Raw genomic sequence first — 18315 nt, 5'->3', positions numbered from 1 at the left:
TCCTTATCTCATATTCCCATCTTGCGTAGGGCCAGGTTGTTACAATTTTAGTCCATCTATTGTCTTGAAAGCGTGACACATGGCCTTTGGCACATGGGGGTTATTTTCAAAGTACCGCGAAGATATGCCTTTTTATTATAAATAAATAAATATTATAGGACATTCGTCGTATCGTATATAGGCATGAAACCCTTCATTATGCGTCGTCCGACACGCACTTGGCCGATCGTTTCATTTGTCCTATACATATTAATTAGGTTAATCGATTGTACCTAACGTATCAATAATAAACAATACCGCTATTAATAAGTATAATGAATTCACCGCCCACACCCCCACAGGCCCACAAGTGGCTTTCGATTTCATCCATAACGGTTCATCCTTTCATTGGATAATGTCGAGAGAATTGCGTAACGGTGAAATAGTTATTTGTGTCCCAAGGGATGAAAAGTAGGACATTGCGCGCCGCGTGTAAAATTGTCAAACACGAGGTATGGAATGTCCTACGAGTCTTCCCGTGGTGCGCCTATTATTTTTTTGCTCGACGGAGGCGGAAAGCGGCAACTTCGTCTAGCGCAGCGGAAGCGAAGTTGATGCCCGGAGGGCAGAAAATACTATGAAATACGGGAAATACCCTAGAGTATGGAACTAGGGACTTTAGGGACAAAGTACAGTCGCCATAATATCGGAGCGGCCAAGATGTTCACAAATATATGACCATACGACCCGATTCGAAGAATGATTTCGACACGTTTAAGATCTTGGAAAGATCGATAACTAAACTAGTTGTCAAAATTGCCGTTTATTTCGATTGCGCTGTGATCCCATTAAGATATATCTACGATATTTCTAACGTCAAAGTGACATTGGTTGCTCGAATCGAGCTGTTTCTGTCAATTATACTACATACAAACGCTGTCTAAATGAGAACTTATCTAAACTAAGTACTTATCGTTATCGTATCTCATTCTGCGAATCGGGGATAGTTGCATTTAATCCACATGTGGGGCAAAGTAATCAGATGCAAATTTTGAGTTATTGCCTTATGTTAGCTGGTAGAATTTACTTATAAATGATGATTTTGAATGATACATTTTTAATTACGTTCATTTGGATTTGATTCATTTTGATTTTTTTGGTATTTCATAGTTAGTATTTTCCTCGCGTTGGTGTAGTGAAAAATATTTTTTTATCACAAAAATCATCATACTACACAGGCGAAGTCACGTCCAGAAGCTAATATTGTAATATTGTTTGAATCGCACACCCATATTGTAATACCTACTCAAACGTGTGTTGTATACTTGTAACTAACAATGGGTGTGTAAACAAGTGTGTGCCAAATTTTGCCCCAATTTACCGACTGCGTAAAGTTGTAATTTAAATTTGCTTCAGCTTCCTTTGCCTATGTGCATGGCTGTGGCGCTGTCTAGCGGCTAGTTTTAGTTAAATTACCTAGATATCCACTGACTTTTATTTAACTTGCTGTGTTATAGTTTTCACATTCCCGATCCAATATCGGATAGTGGTACCACTAGTGGCTCTGTGACCTCACGGGCACAATTTAAAAATGAAAAATGTATGCCGCCGCCAACTAAATAAACAAAAAAAAATCATCTAACCTGCTCACAAATTTTCACGCGAATCGGTTGAGAATGGCGAGCTGGGGGCCTCCCGCGAAATAGAAATTCGCAAATTGCGGGGATCTTTCTCTATTACTCTCACTAAGACGTAATTAGAGTGACAGAGAAAAATGCTCGCAATTTACGAATTTCGATTTTCGCGGTCATAGCCCTGTAGAGCACATCCGGACATACTAAACTAACGGCCCGATTCGAAGAATGATTAAAACACGTTTAAGAACTTGGAAAGATCTTTAAAAGATCGATAACTAAACGACATGTCAAAATTGACGTTTATTTCGATTCCGCTGTAATCCCAATAAGATCTATCTACGATATTTCTAACGTCAAAGTGACATTGGTTGCCCGAATCGAGCTGCTTCTGTCGATTATACGACATACAAACGATATCTAAATGAGAACATATCTAAACCAGAACTTATCGTTATCGTATCTCATTCTTCAAATCGGGCCATAAGGCATTTTTGTCCAAGCTGAAGACCTTCGCTAACACGAGGTCAGTAACAAAATGTTGAAAAGTGTGTTTTATATGTATGAGTATTTTCCATTTAATAAAATTAAATATCAAAAAGTGGCGCCATCTAATAGAGCATAGACCAAAGGTATGGCGGCATCGTTTCGAGCTACAATCCCCCTCTATTTCATATTCTTTATGGTTAAAACTAAACTTGTAAGTTGTAACCCTATGTAATTATTCCACATATGAGTAAACACTAGTATTTACTGAACTGACAGAATCTAGGTCAATCAAACATACAGTCGCGTTCCAGTGTATGTCAGTTTAATTGGGTTTGCCATTGGCAATAACTGCACAGGTGTTGTTAAATGTGTCAGTTTTAACCATAGATGGTACGATCGTATCAAATAGATGTGCTATACGCGCGCGCCCAACCTACGTAATTTGGCCGCGTTATTTGTTGCCCACCATAAAAAACGGTGGGCAACGAAAAACGTCTACGTCAAGACTTTTTAGAAGTAGGCAGAAGGGAAAAGTGAGACTATGACAAGGACAAACAATAATAGCACTTTCTCTGCTACGACTACTGTAAGATACATAAGACTATCCCGTTCTGTCAGCTCCCCCCACCACTCATGCCCAATCCATACTAAATACTAAATTCATGGTTTTACCGGAGCATGCATAACAACCGTACGTAAGATATTAACCATATATTCTTTTCTTGTCCCTTACATGACATGTAACTTGGCGTTATAAATAAATTATTTGTATTTGTATTTGTATTTGTATACGATCGCACTGTTTTCAAGAAAGTTTTACAATCTAATCATATTCCCTTTCCAATAGACATCCCTTCCTTGCTTATTAATCCTGATTTATATAACATCTTGGCTTGGTTTATCTTCCATAAACCAAGCCAAGATGTTAAAGTATATTTATCACATTGTATTTTATTTCATATATACCTGACTTGACCACTTTTTCCAAATTCCGAATATCCTACATTCCTTTCCGTGTTTAATTTCCCACCCTTTTACTTGACGTTGGCTATGGGCAACACTGCCTTCAAGACCATACAAAGAAAAAAAAAAACCGTACGTAAGCCTAAAACTCATTCTTTTTGTTCTAATCTTGCGGAATAAATGGCAAGTCAAAGCGGTTTTATAATAGCTAAATCTGTTTGTTTCTTTTCACCCGAATCACCCCGTGTTCTGAGAGCATTCATTTGAGTTGAGACGACTTATTCATATATTAGGCGGGTAGTCAGAATTTTGTGTTATAGTTATTTTAGTGTTATTTTTATAACTATATATAAATAATTGTTTTCATATATATATATTTATATTTATTTAAAGGCAATGTCTTGTTTAACTAATAGCGATCTAAGCGATCTCAGTGATTTTGTCTCGGCTTCGTCTAATGATAGTTTTCATAGTCTCCCTCTCCCTCTACACGACCAACTTGATCAACACCTCTCTGACTTTCCGAAAAATTTTAATATTATTCACATCAATGCGCAAAGTATTCCCGCACATTACAATGACTTTTTACTGACTTTTGAACAGAGCAAGGTTGATGCTATTCTAGTTTCAGAATCTTGGTTTAAGCCATGTTTACCTTCCACCGCATATTCTTTACCTGGTTTTTGTCTCGTGCGCAATGATCGCTCTCTTAGAGGCGGTGGTGGGGTTGCTATATATTTACGCTCCAATATTCCGTATTCTATTTTAAACATGTCACACCAATCGTCCTCTTCTGATTCTGCAGAATATTTATTTCTTGAGTTAAGCTTATCCCATTCTAAAATTCTTCTCGGTGTTTTTTACTCACCCTCTCTTCAGGTAAACTACTTTGCTTCTTTTGAAAAGCTTCTAGAAGACCTTATGCCATCCTACAATCATCATATTGTCATGGGTGACTTCAACACGTGCTTGCTAAAAAATGATTATCGTTCTAACTCTCTGAAAGCACTGGTTGAAGCCTGTAATATGGTTATTCTACCATCAGGTCCTACGCACCATTTCCCAAATTGCTCTCCTTCACTTTTGGATCTTGCCCTGGTTTCTTCCCCTGGTCATGTTGCTGACTTTTCTCATTTCTCGGCGGATGCCTTTTCTTACCATAGTTTACTGTTCTTGTCTTATAAAATTCGTCCCCCTAAACTTAAGGCGAAAGTTCTTATGCAACGCAATTTTGGCAGAATGAGTGTCGAGAAGCTTCGTGAAGATGCCATGTTAATAGATTGGAGTCCCATCTTGCAGGCCACTAGTGTAGATGATAAAGTGTCGCTATTTAACTCCGCACTAATTCAACTATATGACGTTCACGCTCCAATACGTCCTGTTAAGGTTAAGCATGTTCCTGCTCCGTGGCTTACTGATGACATTAGATCTCTTATCGCAAAGAAAAACTTAGCCAAGTCAAAGTATAAGGTCAACTCGTCTGAGAAAAATAAAGCTAGGTACCATGCTCTCCGCAACCGTTGCAGTACAATTTGCCGTGATGCTCAAAGGCGTCACATTCACAGTGCGGTTGTGAATGGCGAGCCAGCCAAGGTCTGGAAGTTCTTGAAGACATTAGGAGTTGGAAAGTCTACGCAAAACCCAATTAATATAAATGTTGACTTAAACCTACTTAACCAGCACTTCTCAACTTCTACTACTTTTACTGGTCCAATTAAAACTGACACTCTAACTTCTCTTTCCAGGTGTCCAACTCCCGACTTTTCTCCCTTCTTACTTGCTCAGTTGACTGACAGTGATGTAAAAAAGAATGTCCTTGCCATCTCATCCAATGCTGTTGGAGTCGATAGTGTTAGCCGGAAAATGATTCTCCCTCTACTCGATTTACTTGTTCCTGTCATTACTCATATCCTGAATTATTCTATCTCCTCTGGTATTTTCCCTTCCCTCTGGAAAGATGCAGACGTTGTTCCCTTACCCAAAAAGTCAAATCCTACCACTTTTTCCGACTATCGTCCTATTTCTATCCTCCCATTCCTTTCAAAGGTCCTTGAGCGCCTTGTACATCACCAGCTTACATCCTTTTTAAACAGGCATGAGCTCATGAATCCTTTACAATCTGGCTTCCGCTCCGGTCACAGTACGGTTACAGCTTTAGTAAAAATTAGCGATGATGTTCGTGCCGGTATGGATAACCGTAAGCTCACCGTACTGACGTTGTTAGACTTCAGCAATGCATTTAACACTGTAGATTTCGATGTTTTACTCAGTTTAATGCGTGCTATTAACATATCTCCCGTGACAATTGGCTGGTTCCGTAGTTATTTGGAATGTCGTCGGCAGCGAGTAAAGGTAGATTCTTCCATTTCTTCTTGGAGCAGCACCCTGGCCGGCGTTCCGCAAGGCGGTGTGCTGTCTCCTCTATTATTTTCCATCTTCATCAACTCCATTACTACTAATATTTCTTCTTCTTACCACCTCTATGCCGACGACCTCCAAATTTACTCTCAATGCGTAATTAACGATCTACCTAAGAGTATCGGCTCTATAAATCGGGACTTGGAACACATTTCCAGTTGGAGCAAACGCTATGGGCTGAAAGTTAATCCGTGTAAGTCGCAAGCTATAATTTTAGGCAGCTCTCAACTCATTTCTCGGATTGACTTTCTTAACTTACCTTTCATAGTGTTTGATGGTGTCCCGGTTCCATTATTGAGCCAGGTAAAAAATCTTGGAGTTATATTTGATCGCACACTGTCTTGGGTACCACAGATAAGTGAGATCAGTAGGAAGATGTTTGCTTCTCTGGGGTCACTTCGCAGGCTTCGTAGCTTCTTGCCGCTCGCTACCAGAATTGCGCTTGCTCAATCTCTTCTTCTCCCTATATTGGATTATGCCGATATTTGCTATCTTGATCTTACAGAGGACCAGCTAAATAAACTTGAGCGCCTTCAAAACGTCTGTATAAGATTCATATTTGGATTACGCAAATATGACCACGTCTCTGAATTTCGTACCCAGCTCAAGTGGCTCCCTATTCGTCATCGCCGTAACTCTCATATTCTTGTACTTCTTTATAACATTCTTTTCAACCCCTCCACCCCTCTATATCTTAAAAAGCGTTTCAACTATCTTTCCTCGGTCCGCTGTGCGGAGATGCATCTCCTTGCTCCACCACCTTCATCATCAAAATTTTATAGCAACTCTTTTTCTTTTCGTGCTGTTCGGTTGTGGAATGCTTTGCCATTAGACATTAGACGTGCTAAATCCCTTCCCGTTTTCAAAAATCTTTTGAAGACTCACTACCTTTCGCTGCCTTAACTTGCCTTTATTTATGATTGTATAATATATAATGTATACGTATGTATATATGTATTTATTTTATTAGTATGTAGGTATGTATTGTTTGCGACTTCATTTTGTTGAATTATATGTATATCGGCACTACCCGTTCAATGTTGTAAGTTCATTGTTTCCTGCTACCCAAAGGTTGTCTGGAAGAGATCGCTTCTTAGCGATAAGACCGCCTGTTGTTACCTAACTTTTACGTGTTTTTTCATTTCCTGTCTATTTTTAAATGTATGGTGCACAATAAAGAATATTTACTTACTTACTTATTACAGTTTTGTTTCGCTGGCCGGATCGAGGCAGTGTGTTTTCCTTTAGCTATCCAAGGGCCACTTGCACGATCCCTTTATACCGGTATTAACCGGTTAAACCGTTGTCTAATTGTACAGGTAACCATGGTAACTCCAGGTTTAACCGGTTAACCCCGGTTAAACTTTAGTGATTGGTGCGTGTGGCCCTAAGTGTTAGTGGAATGTGATTGATTTTTACCGAGTGATAAAACCACCTCCGTAACATCTCTAAAGTCAATAGAGAACGGTAGGTATATGTTAACGGCACCAATAATGGGACATTTAAGAGAAAATTTTGAGTATTTTTGATATTTCACCGACATCTGTAAAACTTCTACCGCTTTATGCTTTAAAAGTTGAATGTCCAATTCGTCCTTTATGTTTTCTATGTATTTAATGAAAGCTACTTCCATTGTTCAATATTTTTAACCAATTAAAACTATGGTTTTTGCTCCAGTCATGGGATGTATAGCGCAATTAATTTTCAAACTAACAAATATCAATGAAAAATTTAACTTAAGCAGCTCTTTGGCTCTTGTTTATGGCAAAATGTTGCCAGCGATTAAAAACTGATGGTAAACACTTGTTTTACGTGATTTGTCTATACCATCCCATTACTGGTGCCTGTTCCATTATAGGGGTGTTTACTATACGCACATTTGGCGCGTAATCTCATCCTACTTTATATTTATTGATGCTAACTGTACCTCAATACAGGGTGGGCATTTGGACAAATAAGAAGTATACATTTTGTTTTTAAATTTTAACTATATTAAGTTAAAAGATTATTAAGTATTGTTTTAAATACCGTATTGTATTGTTTTGTCGGAAAGAGAGACCTAAGCCCTCCTACGTGTACACGTTCAACGCAGCTGGCCAACGTTATTGTCACGCGTGCAATAGAGTATTTAAGAGCAAGTTCGGCCTGGCCAGCCACATTAGGGCTCATGCTAGACAACGTCCATAATGTGTTTATTTGGGGTCGCCGTCATCGAAAACGATGAGGAGGACTATATATATATATATATATATAAATATAATATATTGTTCAGGGTTGGCAAGTACATGCGAAACATAATTTCTGACATAATTATGTACACCACTAACAGCGGGCAAATGTGAGCCCTTACAATCGCAATTTAAAAATAATAAAATTTGTGTCGGATGGTTTTAACTGTTTAAATTTCATCAGCTTGTTAGCATAAACACGTAATTTTAGATAGCCCCACAGAAATATGTCAGGAGCTGCAGAATTTCGGGAAATTGAGTGCCAATCACTGTTTTCGAAATTAATCGAGCAAACAACGTGTTTTAAATAACACAAACATTTGAGAAAAAAATGCTTGCTGCTAGAGGTAGACATTTGGCAGAAATTATCTTCCGTATACAATTGCCAACCGTAAACCAAATATTGAAAAAATATTAAGTACATTTTGCACTAAATATAATTCCGCAGGGGTCAGATCTAGGGGACCTAAGATAGGTGAGTACGAGTTTTTTTTTTACGAACTTAATTTTAGTAGTAGGTTTTAAGTTTTGTTATTGTACTGTCATTCAATAAACGTTTATTTCGTTTTCTGTTTAAAATTTTTTTTTTTAAGCAAAGTGTAGGTATTACTCTTATTTGCCCATCCTGTATAATAATGTTGTCGTAAGACGTTAGCAGGCCTAGTTAACTGCCGCCTTTCAATAGGAAGTACCTTATAAGAGTTATACAAGTCGTGACCACAAACACTTTTATTTTGTTTGATGAATGTTAGCGTTATGCAAACGTAATGGTGTATTTGGCAACTCATTGGTTTTTTGTCAATGTTACATTAAGTATAGGTTCATAATGAATTCATGGAGGTAAACAAATTGATTTCAAAACATAAATCTAGTTTATTATAACGTTTACTTAACACTTGGACAGTCTGGGCTATCAAAATCGCTGCCAACTTAACTTGGTCGAGACTGCTTGTTTTAGTCTGCAGAACATGTACATATAATTACGTGGCGTTAAGTCTCCCTATAGCTACGAAGCAATCTCTTTCAGAACACAAAACATTAATGGATACTATGCACCGTGTTTTAATTGAATACCGTTAACTCCGGGGTATGGGTGAGTGCGTATACAATATGAAATACGATGGAATTTGTTATGGGGGTTTTCGGGGGGCGAAATATAATCGATCTAGCTAGATCTTATGTCTGGGAGAACGCGATTTTTTGAGTTTTATATGTTTTCAGAGGAAAGCTCGGTCTCCCAGATGAAAGATAATTTCAATTTCTCTTTGCCCAGATATTTATTTAGTTATTTAAAACTTTATTGCACAAAAGAAACACTTAATGTACAAAAGGCGAACTTAATACCATGAGGCAGGGGTTCCCAATCTTTTTCAACATGCGGCGCAGTTACAAGTTTAGTATTTTTCAACGGCGCCCTTGTAAATGTAAAATCACGGTCGAAAAAGAGTGACACGACGTTATATGCAACACAACACAAGCCTTATTGAGCTTACTGTGGGACTTAGTCAATTTGTGTAATAATGTCCTATAATATTTATTATTATTATTCTCTTTATTCATTTAATGTCTTAGATTAGGATTTTTTATAATATGGATATAAAAGTAAAATATAAAAACACTTACAAAACAATACAAAAAATATAAACACATTATAAAAAAACCTAACCTAGGGTGCCGCCAGCAGCGGGGCAAGGCCCAAGCTGCCGGTGGTCAGGGCCGCAGAGAGAGGAACCGCCGCACTATCCGCGCCGTGCTCAAGATCACCGCCTTCTGCATCTGACCCTTGATCCAACCACCTAGCGAGAGTCTCTCAAGGTGTTGTTCGAGACTCTTCGCTATGAGACCGTTCGCTGAAACGACTATCGGGACAATGATCGTCGAATCAACATCCCACATGGCGGTTATCTCGTGAGCCAAGTCTAGGTACTTACTGGATTTGTCCTTCTCGGCTTTCACGAGATTCTCGTCATGGGGGATGGTGATGTCGACGAGCACGGCCCGGCGTTGCGATCGATCTATTATCACGATGTCAGGCTTATTGGCTACAATAGTCCTGTCAGTGATAATAGATCGATCCCAATAGAGCGTGGCACGACCATTTTCGAGAACTGGCGCAGGTGAGTACTTGTAGTACGGTACTTCGCGGTCCACAAGGCCGTATAGAAGAGCAAGTTGCTGGTGAATAATCCTGGCTACATTATTATTATTATTTATATTATTTACCGATGCGAGCGCTCAAATAGGTACCCGCGAATATTTGTGGTTTCGGATAATGATAGAACTCACGGCGCCCCTCTTTACTTTCTACGGCGCACCAGGGCGCCGCGGCGCACACTTTGGGAACCCCTGCCATGAGGCATTCTCTACCAGTCAACACAACACACAACAGTACAGTCAAGGTATTAAATATCGACACGGACAAAGCGCCAAAAATATGTATACACCGCCTTATTGCCCATTCATTAAAGTAGTGTGTACATATTTTAGGCACTTCGTCTGTGACGTTATTTAATATCTTGACTGTACATAACAGAAGGTGCAAATCAATAAAATCTGTGATAAGACTTGCAATGCGTCAGACGGCCTTGAATAATTGGTAGATATTGATAGCTTATTTCGTCAGGTCTTCTATATCTTCGGTAGTATAGTGGTAAGTATCCCCGCCTGTCACGCGGGAGACCGGGGTTCGATTCCCCGCCGGAGAGGTTATTTTTTTTTCTTTTGCTTTTCAATCACAGAAAAATTAATACTACGAGCCTATGTGCACGACTTTCACGCAACCTAGCATCCGCAAATCTAGGGGAAAACGTGAATTCACTACAACTTTTAAAACAACTCCAAAACTAAAAACTACTGAACGGATTTTCGTACGACTTTCATCTATTAATAGAGTGAGTGAGTCTTGAGGAAGGTTTAGGTATATAACTTGTTAAAGTTTTGTGTAAATTGGTTGATATATGACGATATTGTCGGAAAAAATCGAAAACGCTGCCTAATTACGCTTGAGCTATAACAACACAATGTATGGTGGAGTTATCTCTCTTTCATGGGTCTACAAAAAAGATCTTTTCAGGATAACTTACTATACCCATTCTTATCTTCTAGAAAAATATCACATAAAGTGGCATTTGCAAAGCTATTTACACGGATACAGTATTAAAAATTATCAAATTAAATACGTTAGTTATATAAAGCATTTCATACAGATTAATATAATGGTCCCTTACACCATACAATTTAAATGAATATTTCAGGAGTAATCGTAAATTAAAGTTCCGTTTCGAGCCATATAACTTGTATGAAATGTTAAGACCAATTGAAGCTATGTTTCTGTCGCACTGCGGTGGGCGGGAGTGCGTGCGTGCGATAAGGACAGCTGCAGCTCGGACTAAAATTCCCACGGTAAAAACTCAAAAATCATGGTTTCGCTCTCGACTGTTTCTTCCTCAAAACGCAACCAATAATTATGAAATTTTAGAAACTGCAAGAGGAAGAAATAATCTATGCCGCTATGTTTTGATTTGATATTTGTTGTCATATTTGTATACTGCGTCTTTTTTTGCAGCCAATTCAATTGAGCCGTTTTTGCGATTTTCGAGGCGCTGTAAGTTTCTTCAAAATAAAATAATCCAAAAAAGCAAAACATAGCGGCACAGATATTGATGATATTGATCTTATCTGAAAACATAATTGCTCTAGGTTAAAATCAAGGGAGAAAACAGTCGAGAGCGTTTGTTTGGAAAAATCGCAACTAGGAATTCCTCTTAAAGTCGCTACCCTTGGTTGGTTCCAATTTTCACCACCGCATACGCTGCGATGGCTTTACATACCCTCATCATGTACTTCGCACGTATCCACCTGACACTAACAACTTCCCGTCCATTCCCGGGTGCTAGAGTAGAAAAATGATATTAATGTATGGTTTCCTTGTTCCAGACTGAGCCATGTGGAGTATTCTTCTAGTCTTGGCGCTCCTGGCGACCGCGCGTTCCAAACAGCTCCCGACTTCCACAGGTGAGATGATGACCTACAGCATCGGCATATAGTGCTACTTTACCGCACTAGTGCGATAATTAACACATTACGTAACTAGGTCGAAAATTTAAAGGGTCATAAGTACTGTAAAATGTTGTACGATACATGTGCGAATAGGTAACTCGCAACTCGTGTCGATTTAAAACGCTCCCTTCGGTTGTGTTTTAATTTATCGCCTTTCGTTTCGAATTTACTATTTTTCGCAATTTTTTGACATGGATTATATTAATTAGCAATAACATAGGTACATTCTGGGGTTAATATTTATCTATCTATAATCTCTTTAATGTTTTATTTAGTTTATGACAATGATAGATTTAGTAAAAAAATAATTTTAGTTACCCCTTTTGTTATCCTTTTGCATACCAAATGAGGTTAAGCATGTAAACATACCACTATAAGCAATTCTTTACACCTTGTACCTGGTAATGTTTAATGCAAATAAATTATCTTTATCTTTATATATTTCAAAATTATAGGGGAAAATTTAAAAATTCTACGTTTCACGCCACACACCAGTCCGATCGCTCTTAACCAATTCAGCCACTGAAGCTTTGATAATTATATACCTATCATACACATCGTCATCCAGAACCCGGGTCAATAGTTATTTACGATACAAGTGCACAAAATAGGAAATTCGCAACATGTGGTGATAATTTAAAACACGACCGAAGGAAGTGTTTTAAATCGACACGAGTTGCGACATCAGTACCCCTAGTGTAAATAAATTCGATTTCCAAACGTGACGTACGCGTTTGCGTTTAGTCTCATTTTGTATTGGATTTATAAAGAGCGCGCCAAGCGGGACGTTTTGGAACCTCAAAATCCTATACAAAATGAGACTTAACGCAAACGCGTTCGTCACGTTATGATGTCGATCAAAGTTACACTAGGGGTACAGGTTAAACAACAACTTTTGGCAATTGCAAATCAAATCAAACCAAGTTGACTCGCCGACAAAAGAATTGAGATCTATATTGGTGCCAGGTTCTGTGCTGTGTAGAAAATCCTGAAATTATAAAGAATTTGACTGGGCTGGTCTTTACCAACAAACCAAATTTTAGAAAAGTAACATAGATAAATATTAGCCTATACGTAAAACATATATTGATATACCGCTACCGCGTGTCTAGATAATTATTGACCCACCCATTGTGTACCACTAGGACTATCTGTGTAAAAGTGTCCTGTAACATTTATTTATTCATTTAAAAAAAGAAGCATAGGCATATTTAAACTATATAATAATAACCGGCCAAGAGCATGTCGGGCCACGCTCAGTGTAGGGTTCCGTAGTTACTCTTCCGTCACAATAAGCTAAACTGGAGCTTAAAGTATAGTAAATTGTTAACCAAGGGATGAAACGGTACCTTTCACCCGAGTTAAACAAATAGGCAAATTTGCATAATCAGTACCTAATTAAAGTAAGTCTTTTTACTATGAAGGGAAACTTTTTGCGATAACTCAAAAACAGCTAAACTGATCATGTCCGCTATAGTTTTCATTTAATTTCTTTCTTAAGCTCTACTTCCACGATTTTTTTCATATCTTTTGGACCTATGGTTCAAAAGTTAGAGGGGGGGTACAGATTTTTTTTCTTTCGGAGCGATTATCTCCGAATATATTCACTTTATCAATTAATGTTTCTTGAAAACCCCTATTAGTTTTGAAAGACCTTTCCAACGATACCCCACACTCTAGGGTTGAAGCGAAAAAAAAATTCATCCCCACTTTACGTGTAGGGGAGGTACCCTAAAAAAAATTTTTTAGATTTTATTGTACGACTTTGTCGGCTTTATTGATTTATATATCCATGCCAAATTTCAGCTTTCTAGCTCTAACGACCACGGAGCAAAGCCTCGGACAGACAGACAGACAGACAGACAGACGGACATGGCGAAACTATAAGGGTTCCTAGTTGACTACGGAACCCTAAAAAGTTTGCAAAAACATCGCCTTGGGTGGCCAGAATACTATCATTACCACCGTAAAGTACTCGCATAATACCAGTAACAGTTGCAATCTAGCTTGCAGCCACGTTATAATGATATGTATCATGGTTAGGCGCAGACATAAGTTTGAAAAAGAGTATATAGCTTAGTTTTGCCCTTTGGCATGTTTACAGGGTAAAACTATGATTAAAATTAATATGTGCAGAACAGTCCCCAAGATTTTTTTTATACTACGTCGGTGGCAAACAAGCATACGGCCCGCCTGATTATTTTTTTTTATCCAAACCGGTTAATCTGACAAGATTTTTATGAAAAAGTTATTCTAAAAACCGGTTTAAAAATAAAGGTTTTACGAACGAAACCGAAATTAAAAGTTTTTCGCCAAGTACATGATAACGGTTTGGAAATTTAACCGGTGTCTTGACCCTATGGCATCTGCCAAAAAGGTAAAAAACCCGTGCAATTGCTATATCTTCCGTCGCTAGTTCCGCGCTGCGCTCCATATCTTTAAGTTTCCTTCTAATTATCTGCCTGTACGCCGTCTCTATAATTAGACTTAGTTCCAAATCGCGTTAGTACGTGATTAATTACTTAGTTTAAATTACGAAATTTGGCATAATAACGTATAAAAAACTTAGCTTTAAACTGAACGGTATACTTCTACCTACCCAATATAGATTTCTGCAGGTTAATGAGATAATTAACTCTACGCCGTATACGCGCCACGTCCCCCGACAAAGTAGATTTTTTTTTGGTGATACCTGTCAAATCAATATTCATCAAGTTGAATTTTTTAAATTGGAATTAGAGCTCTAAATCATTCACCACCGTCACCCCCCTACCCTCCCCCCTTAAAGACCACGCCAGTCGTCGAAAAAAGACAATCAAATGGCGATGGCGGGTCCCGCAACCGGACGGGAGGTCAGTGACCCGGCGCCCGCGCCGATATTTATTGAGACGCGTTTAACCCAAGATACGTAAGTACGCCCTAAAGTGTAAAGTTGTGTTTTTGTTTTTCATCACATTTGCTCTTAAAATATCTTATTTCATGCAGGTGTACCGAAGAATAAAGGTCTACATAGGAGTTATGGATTTTACAAAAAAGCTTTAAGGGTTCCGTATCCGTAACAAAACGGGACCCTACTACTAAGACTCCGCTGTCCGTCCGTCCGTCTGTCACAGTTGAAATTTTCACAGATAATGTATTTCGGTTCCGCTATAATAACAAATACTAAAAAGTACGGAACCCTCGGTGGGCGAGTCCGACTCGCACATGTCCGGTTTTTTTTCATTTACGCCACTAATTCATACGAATCAAGTAGGTATAAAACATTTTTACTTATAAAATGCTGACATTTATAAATTATTATTTTATGTTTATAAATATTTAACTTTATTAATTAATAACCGTTTAAAATATTAATACACAATTTTCAGTCATGGCTGAATGCCAGATGAGTCTGTGTCTTCGATGTGAGATAAAAACTAAATTTTAAGCGAAATCATTCTTAAATTACGGTGACTACGGAAGGTGGAGGTAAGGAAATAAATCTCCATGTACCAAAAAGTGTCATCAAAAAACCTTAAATAGGTGGCGCTACAATACCTAGAATACTTGAACAAAAAAATCAAATCATAGACAGCGCACTTCACTCCGTCAATAGCGCCTAGGTTCTTAGCTACTCTAGCGCTACTCTGGAGAGATTTGGAACTATTATTTATAGCTAACAGCTGCCACAGCTGGACACTTTTGCAACAGTTCTACCATAAGAGATGTCACTCCTCTTAATTCCACACTCCATAACGGTGACATTTCCACAATTTGTCCGCCATATTGTCATTTTTGACAGGTTAAGCATTGAAACCACAGACCTATCCGGCATTCAACCACGATTGAAAATCGTGTATAAACATTTTAGTAGCCGTTTAAAATGTTTTTACATTAAATTTAATATTTATAAACACACACAAAAAAAAATTATAAACGTCAGTATTTTAAACGTAAAATTCGTTTATACCTACCTGAAAAAATCATTATTCCCAATTTAGGCTATATGGGCATAATAAATATAGCTCATTCCATCTCTGTATACTAGCATACAATGACACTGTTTACGAGCAAGTGTGATTAAAAATAAGTTATATCTAATATTTTACTTATTTCCTCTTCTCAAAAACGCTTTTGTATCTTTTGACGTTTACATATTTACATTTATGAACAGCCAGGTCTGTTTTTTATATATTTTTGTAAGTTATATATATATATTTATGTATGACTGTTCTGAACAATAAATAAATAAATTAAAAACTTTAGTTTTAAAATCTGTGTAAATATGACCCACCTACATTCTCATGTTCGTACCTAATTGTTTTCTTTAGACTGAAATGAAGTTATAAAAGGACTAAAATGGAATTTTTACGACCAAGGACATAAAACATTTATTGTTTCCGAGAATACGACAATACGTTGGTCCGATAGGGTTGTCAGACGTGTTGGTGTACTTTATGTAAGTCGAAACACATAAACTACTAAAACAACTAGAATAAGCATAAAATATGCAAACGTAATACTAAATATAAGTAAAATATTAAATATTCCAAAAATCAGGTACAGTCTGCAGCACGCATATCTAAAACAACTGATGTGCCTATTTTGCAGCTGACTGTAGTACATAGTCATCCATTAATTACGTCACTTGTCACACTTGGTCACAAGTGTGACCACTGGTGTGACACCACATTTTGATTTTTTTTTTTCAACGAAATCGGCAATACTCATTAGGTATTATTATTTTAATAAACATTGATAAAATAAATATGTATTAGTAATTTTATAACACAAAACCAATTAGGAAAGAAAAATACACGATAAAAACGATTTTCTTTCAGTCAAGTGCAAAAATATGTATCGAAAGAATCGTCTCATGAATATGGTACTACGCTCTTATTACACTGGAATAAGATGCTATGGGACATATTTTTGAATAAGATGTGTACACCCATATTTTTACACTTGACTGTTCAAAAACTTATTATTTAACTGTAGAGCGAATAACATCACTGATGAATTTAAAATGACGCCACAAAGTTTATGACTCCCCCTCCCCCTTGTCACATTTTCTTGACCCCCTCCCTCCTCTAAACGTGTGACGTAATTAATGGTTGACCCGAAACGCATACATATCATAATACATCTATAAATCGTCCCTAGCACATAGGAGTCTATTTTGACATCTGTCATTCACCTTTTCTTATAAAAACATAAATGGCAAAAAAACCAGTTTGCTGGTCAAATTCAAATACCGCTACTACAATAAACATTTTATGTTTGCGTAACGTTATATTTTTAACGTTAACAACTTAAAATGATAACGGTGTATTAAAAATACTAAAGAAAGAGTTGTTTCCAAACAGGTTACAAATTCGACATTTTTATGTTCAGGTTCAACTATATAAATAAATAAATAAATATATTTGGAAAAGTACGGCTCCTTAGCCTTTTTAGGGTTCCGTATCCAAAGGGTAAAACGGGACCCTATTACTAAGACTCCGCTGTCCGTCCATCCGTCCGTCCGCCCGTCCGTCCGTCCGTCCATATGTCACCAGGCTGTATCTCATGAACCGTGATAGTTAGACAGTTGAAATTTTCACAGATGATGTATTTCTGTTGCCGCACAACAAATACTAAAAAACAGAATAAAATAAATATTTAAGGGGCCTCCCATACAACAAACGTAATATTTTTGCCGTTTTTATATATGGTACGAAACCCTTCGTGCGCGAGTCCGACTCGCACTTAGCCGGTTTTTTTAAACCGCGACGGTGGCAAACAAGCATACGGCACGCCTGATGGTAAACAGTCATCGCTGTCTGACGCCTACAACTCCAGAGGTGTTACATGCGCGTTGCCGACCCTTTAAAATCCTGTACACTTCTTTTTTGAAGAACCCCATACTGTAGACCCTCGGGAAAACCTCGGAAGGGAGCTCATTCCACAGCCGAAGCGTCCGCAGGAGGAAATTCCTCTTAAGCCGCACAGTACGTGACCATTTAGGTTCTAGGGTACGAGGATGAACACCCTGCCGACGGCGAGCGGTGCGGTGCAGTTGGTAGTAACACTAGTACCGCCCGGGTTCGAACCCAATAAGGGCATTTATTTTTGTGTTCATCACTAATACAGGATGTTTATTTAGTCACCTGCAATAATTGACGGGCTGAATATATAGGCTATATTGAGCAACTTTTACTATGAAACCAAACACGAAATAGCGAAAAAAAATTTACTCTCCCATAAAATGATTTAATGAATTGACATTATTATTATTATTTAGCTAATTACACGCTAGTTATTATTAGAAATTAGTGTTAGTAAGACTCGCGACATTTTAAATTCGATTATTATTATTATTTGTTTATTGACATCCCTGCATTTTTTTTATATAATATTTTAATCCGTATTATTATTATTAATATAGTTATTTACATTGAATAACTACTATTGAAACGAATGATTGTAATGTATTTTAAATTATTTTCGGAAGTATACGTAGACTACTAAATTTAGATATTAGGCAATTGGTAATAATATGTTTTGTAAGGTAATTTTAAGTATTT

At 37.6% G+C, this 18315-nt stretch overlaps 1 protein-coding gene and 1 non-coding gene across 2 annotated transcripts in view; both read left to right on the top strand.

Annotated features, from left to right (window-relative positions):
• The window catches only part of LOC133532235 (cuticlin-4), a 109129-nt gene that overhangs the window by 49116 nt on the left and 41698 nt on the right, over positions 1–18315 (top strand). Inside the window, exon 2 of the mRNA XM_061870815.1 lies at positions 11648–11725. Within this exon, the coding sequence (XP_061726799.1) occupies positions 11656–11725 (70 nt within the window). The 5' untranslated portion in view covers positions 11648–11655. The remainder of the gene's footprint in view (positions 1–11647; positions 11726–18315) is intronic.
• Positions 10345–10416, top strand: Trnad-guc (transfer RNA aspartic acid (anticodon GUC)). Its single transcript has one exon. It is a non-coding gene; the product is annotated as a tRNA-Asp (tRNA).

Source organism: Cydia pomonella, chromosome 26 (assembly GCF_033807575.1).
Source record: "Cydia pomonella isolate Wapato2018A chromosome 26, ilCydPomo1, whole genome shotgun sequence".
Classification (NCBI taxonomy): Eukaryota; Metazoa; Arthropoda; class Insecta; order Lepidoptera; family Tortricidae; genus Cydia; species Cydia pomonella.
This window is presented reverse-complemented; position numbering and strand designations above follow the sequence as displayed.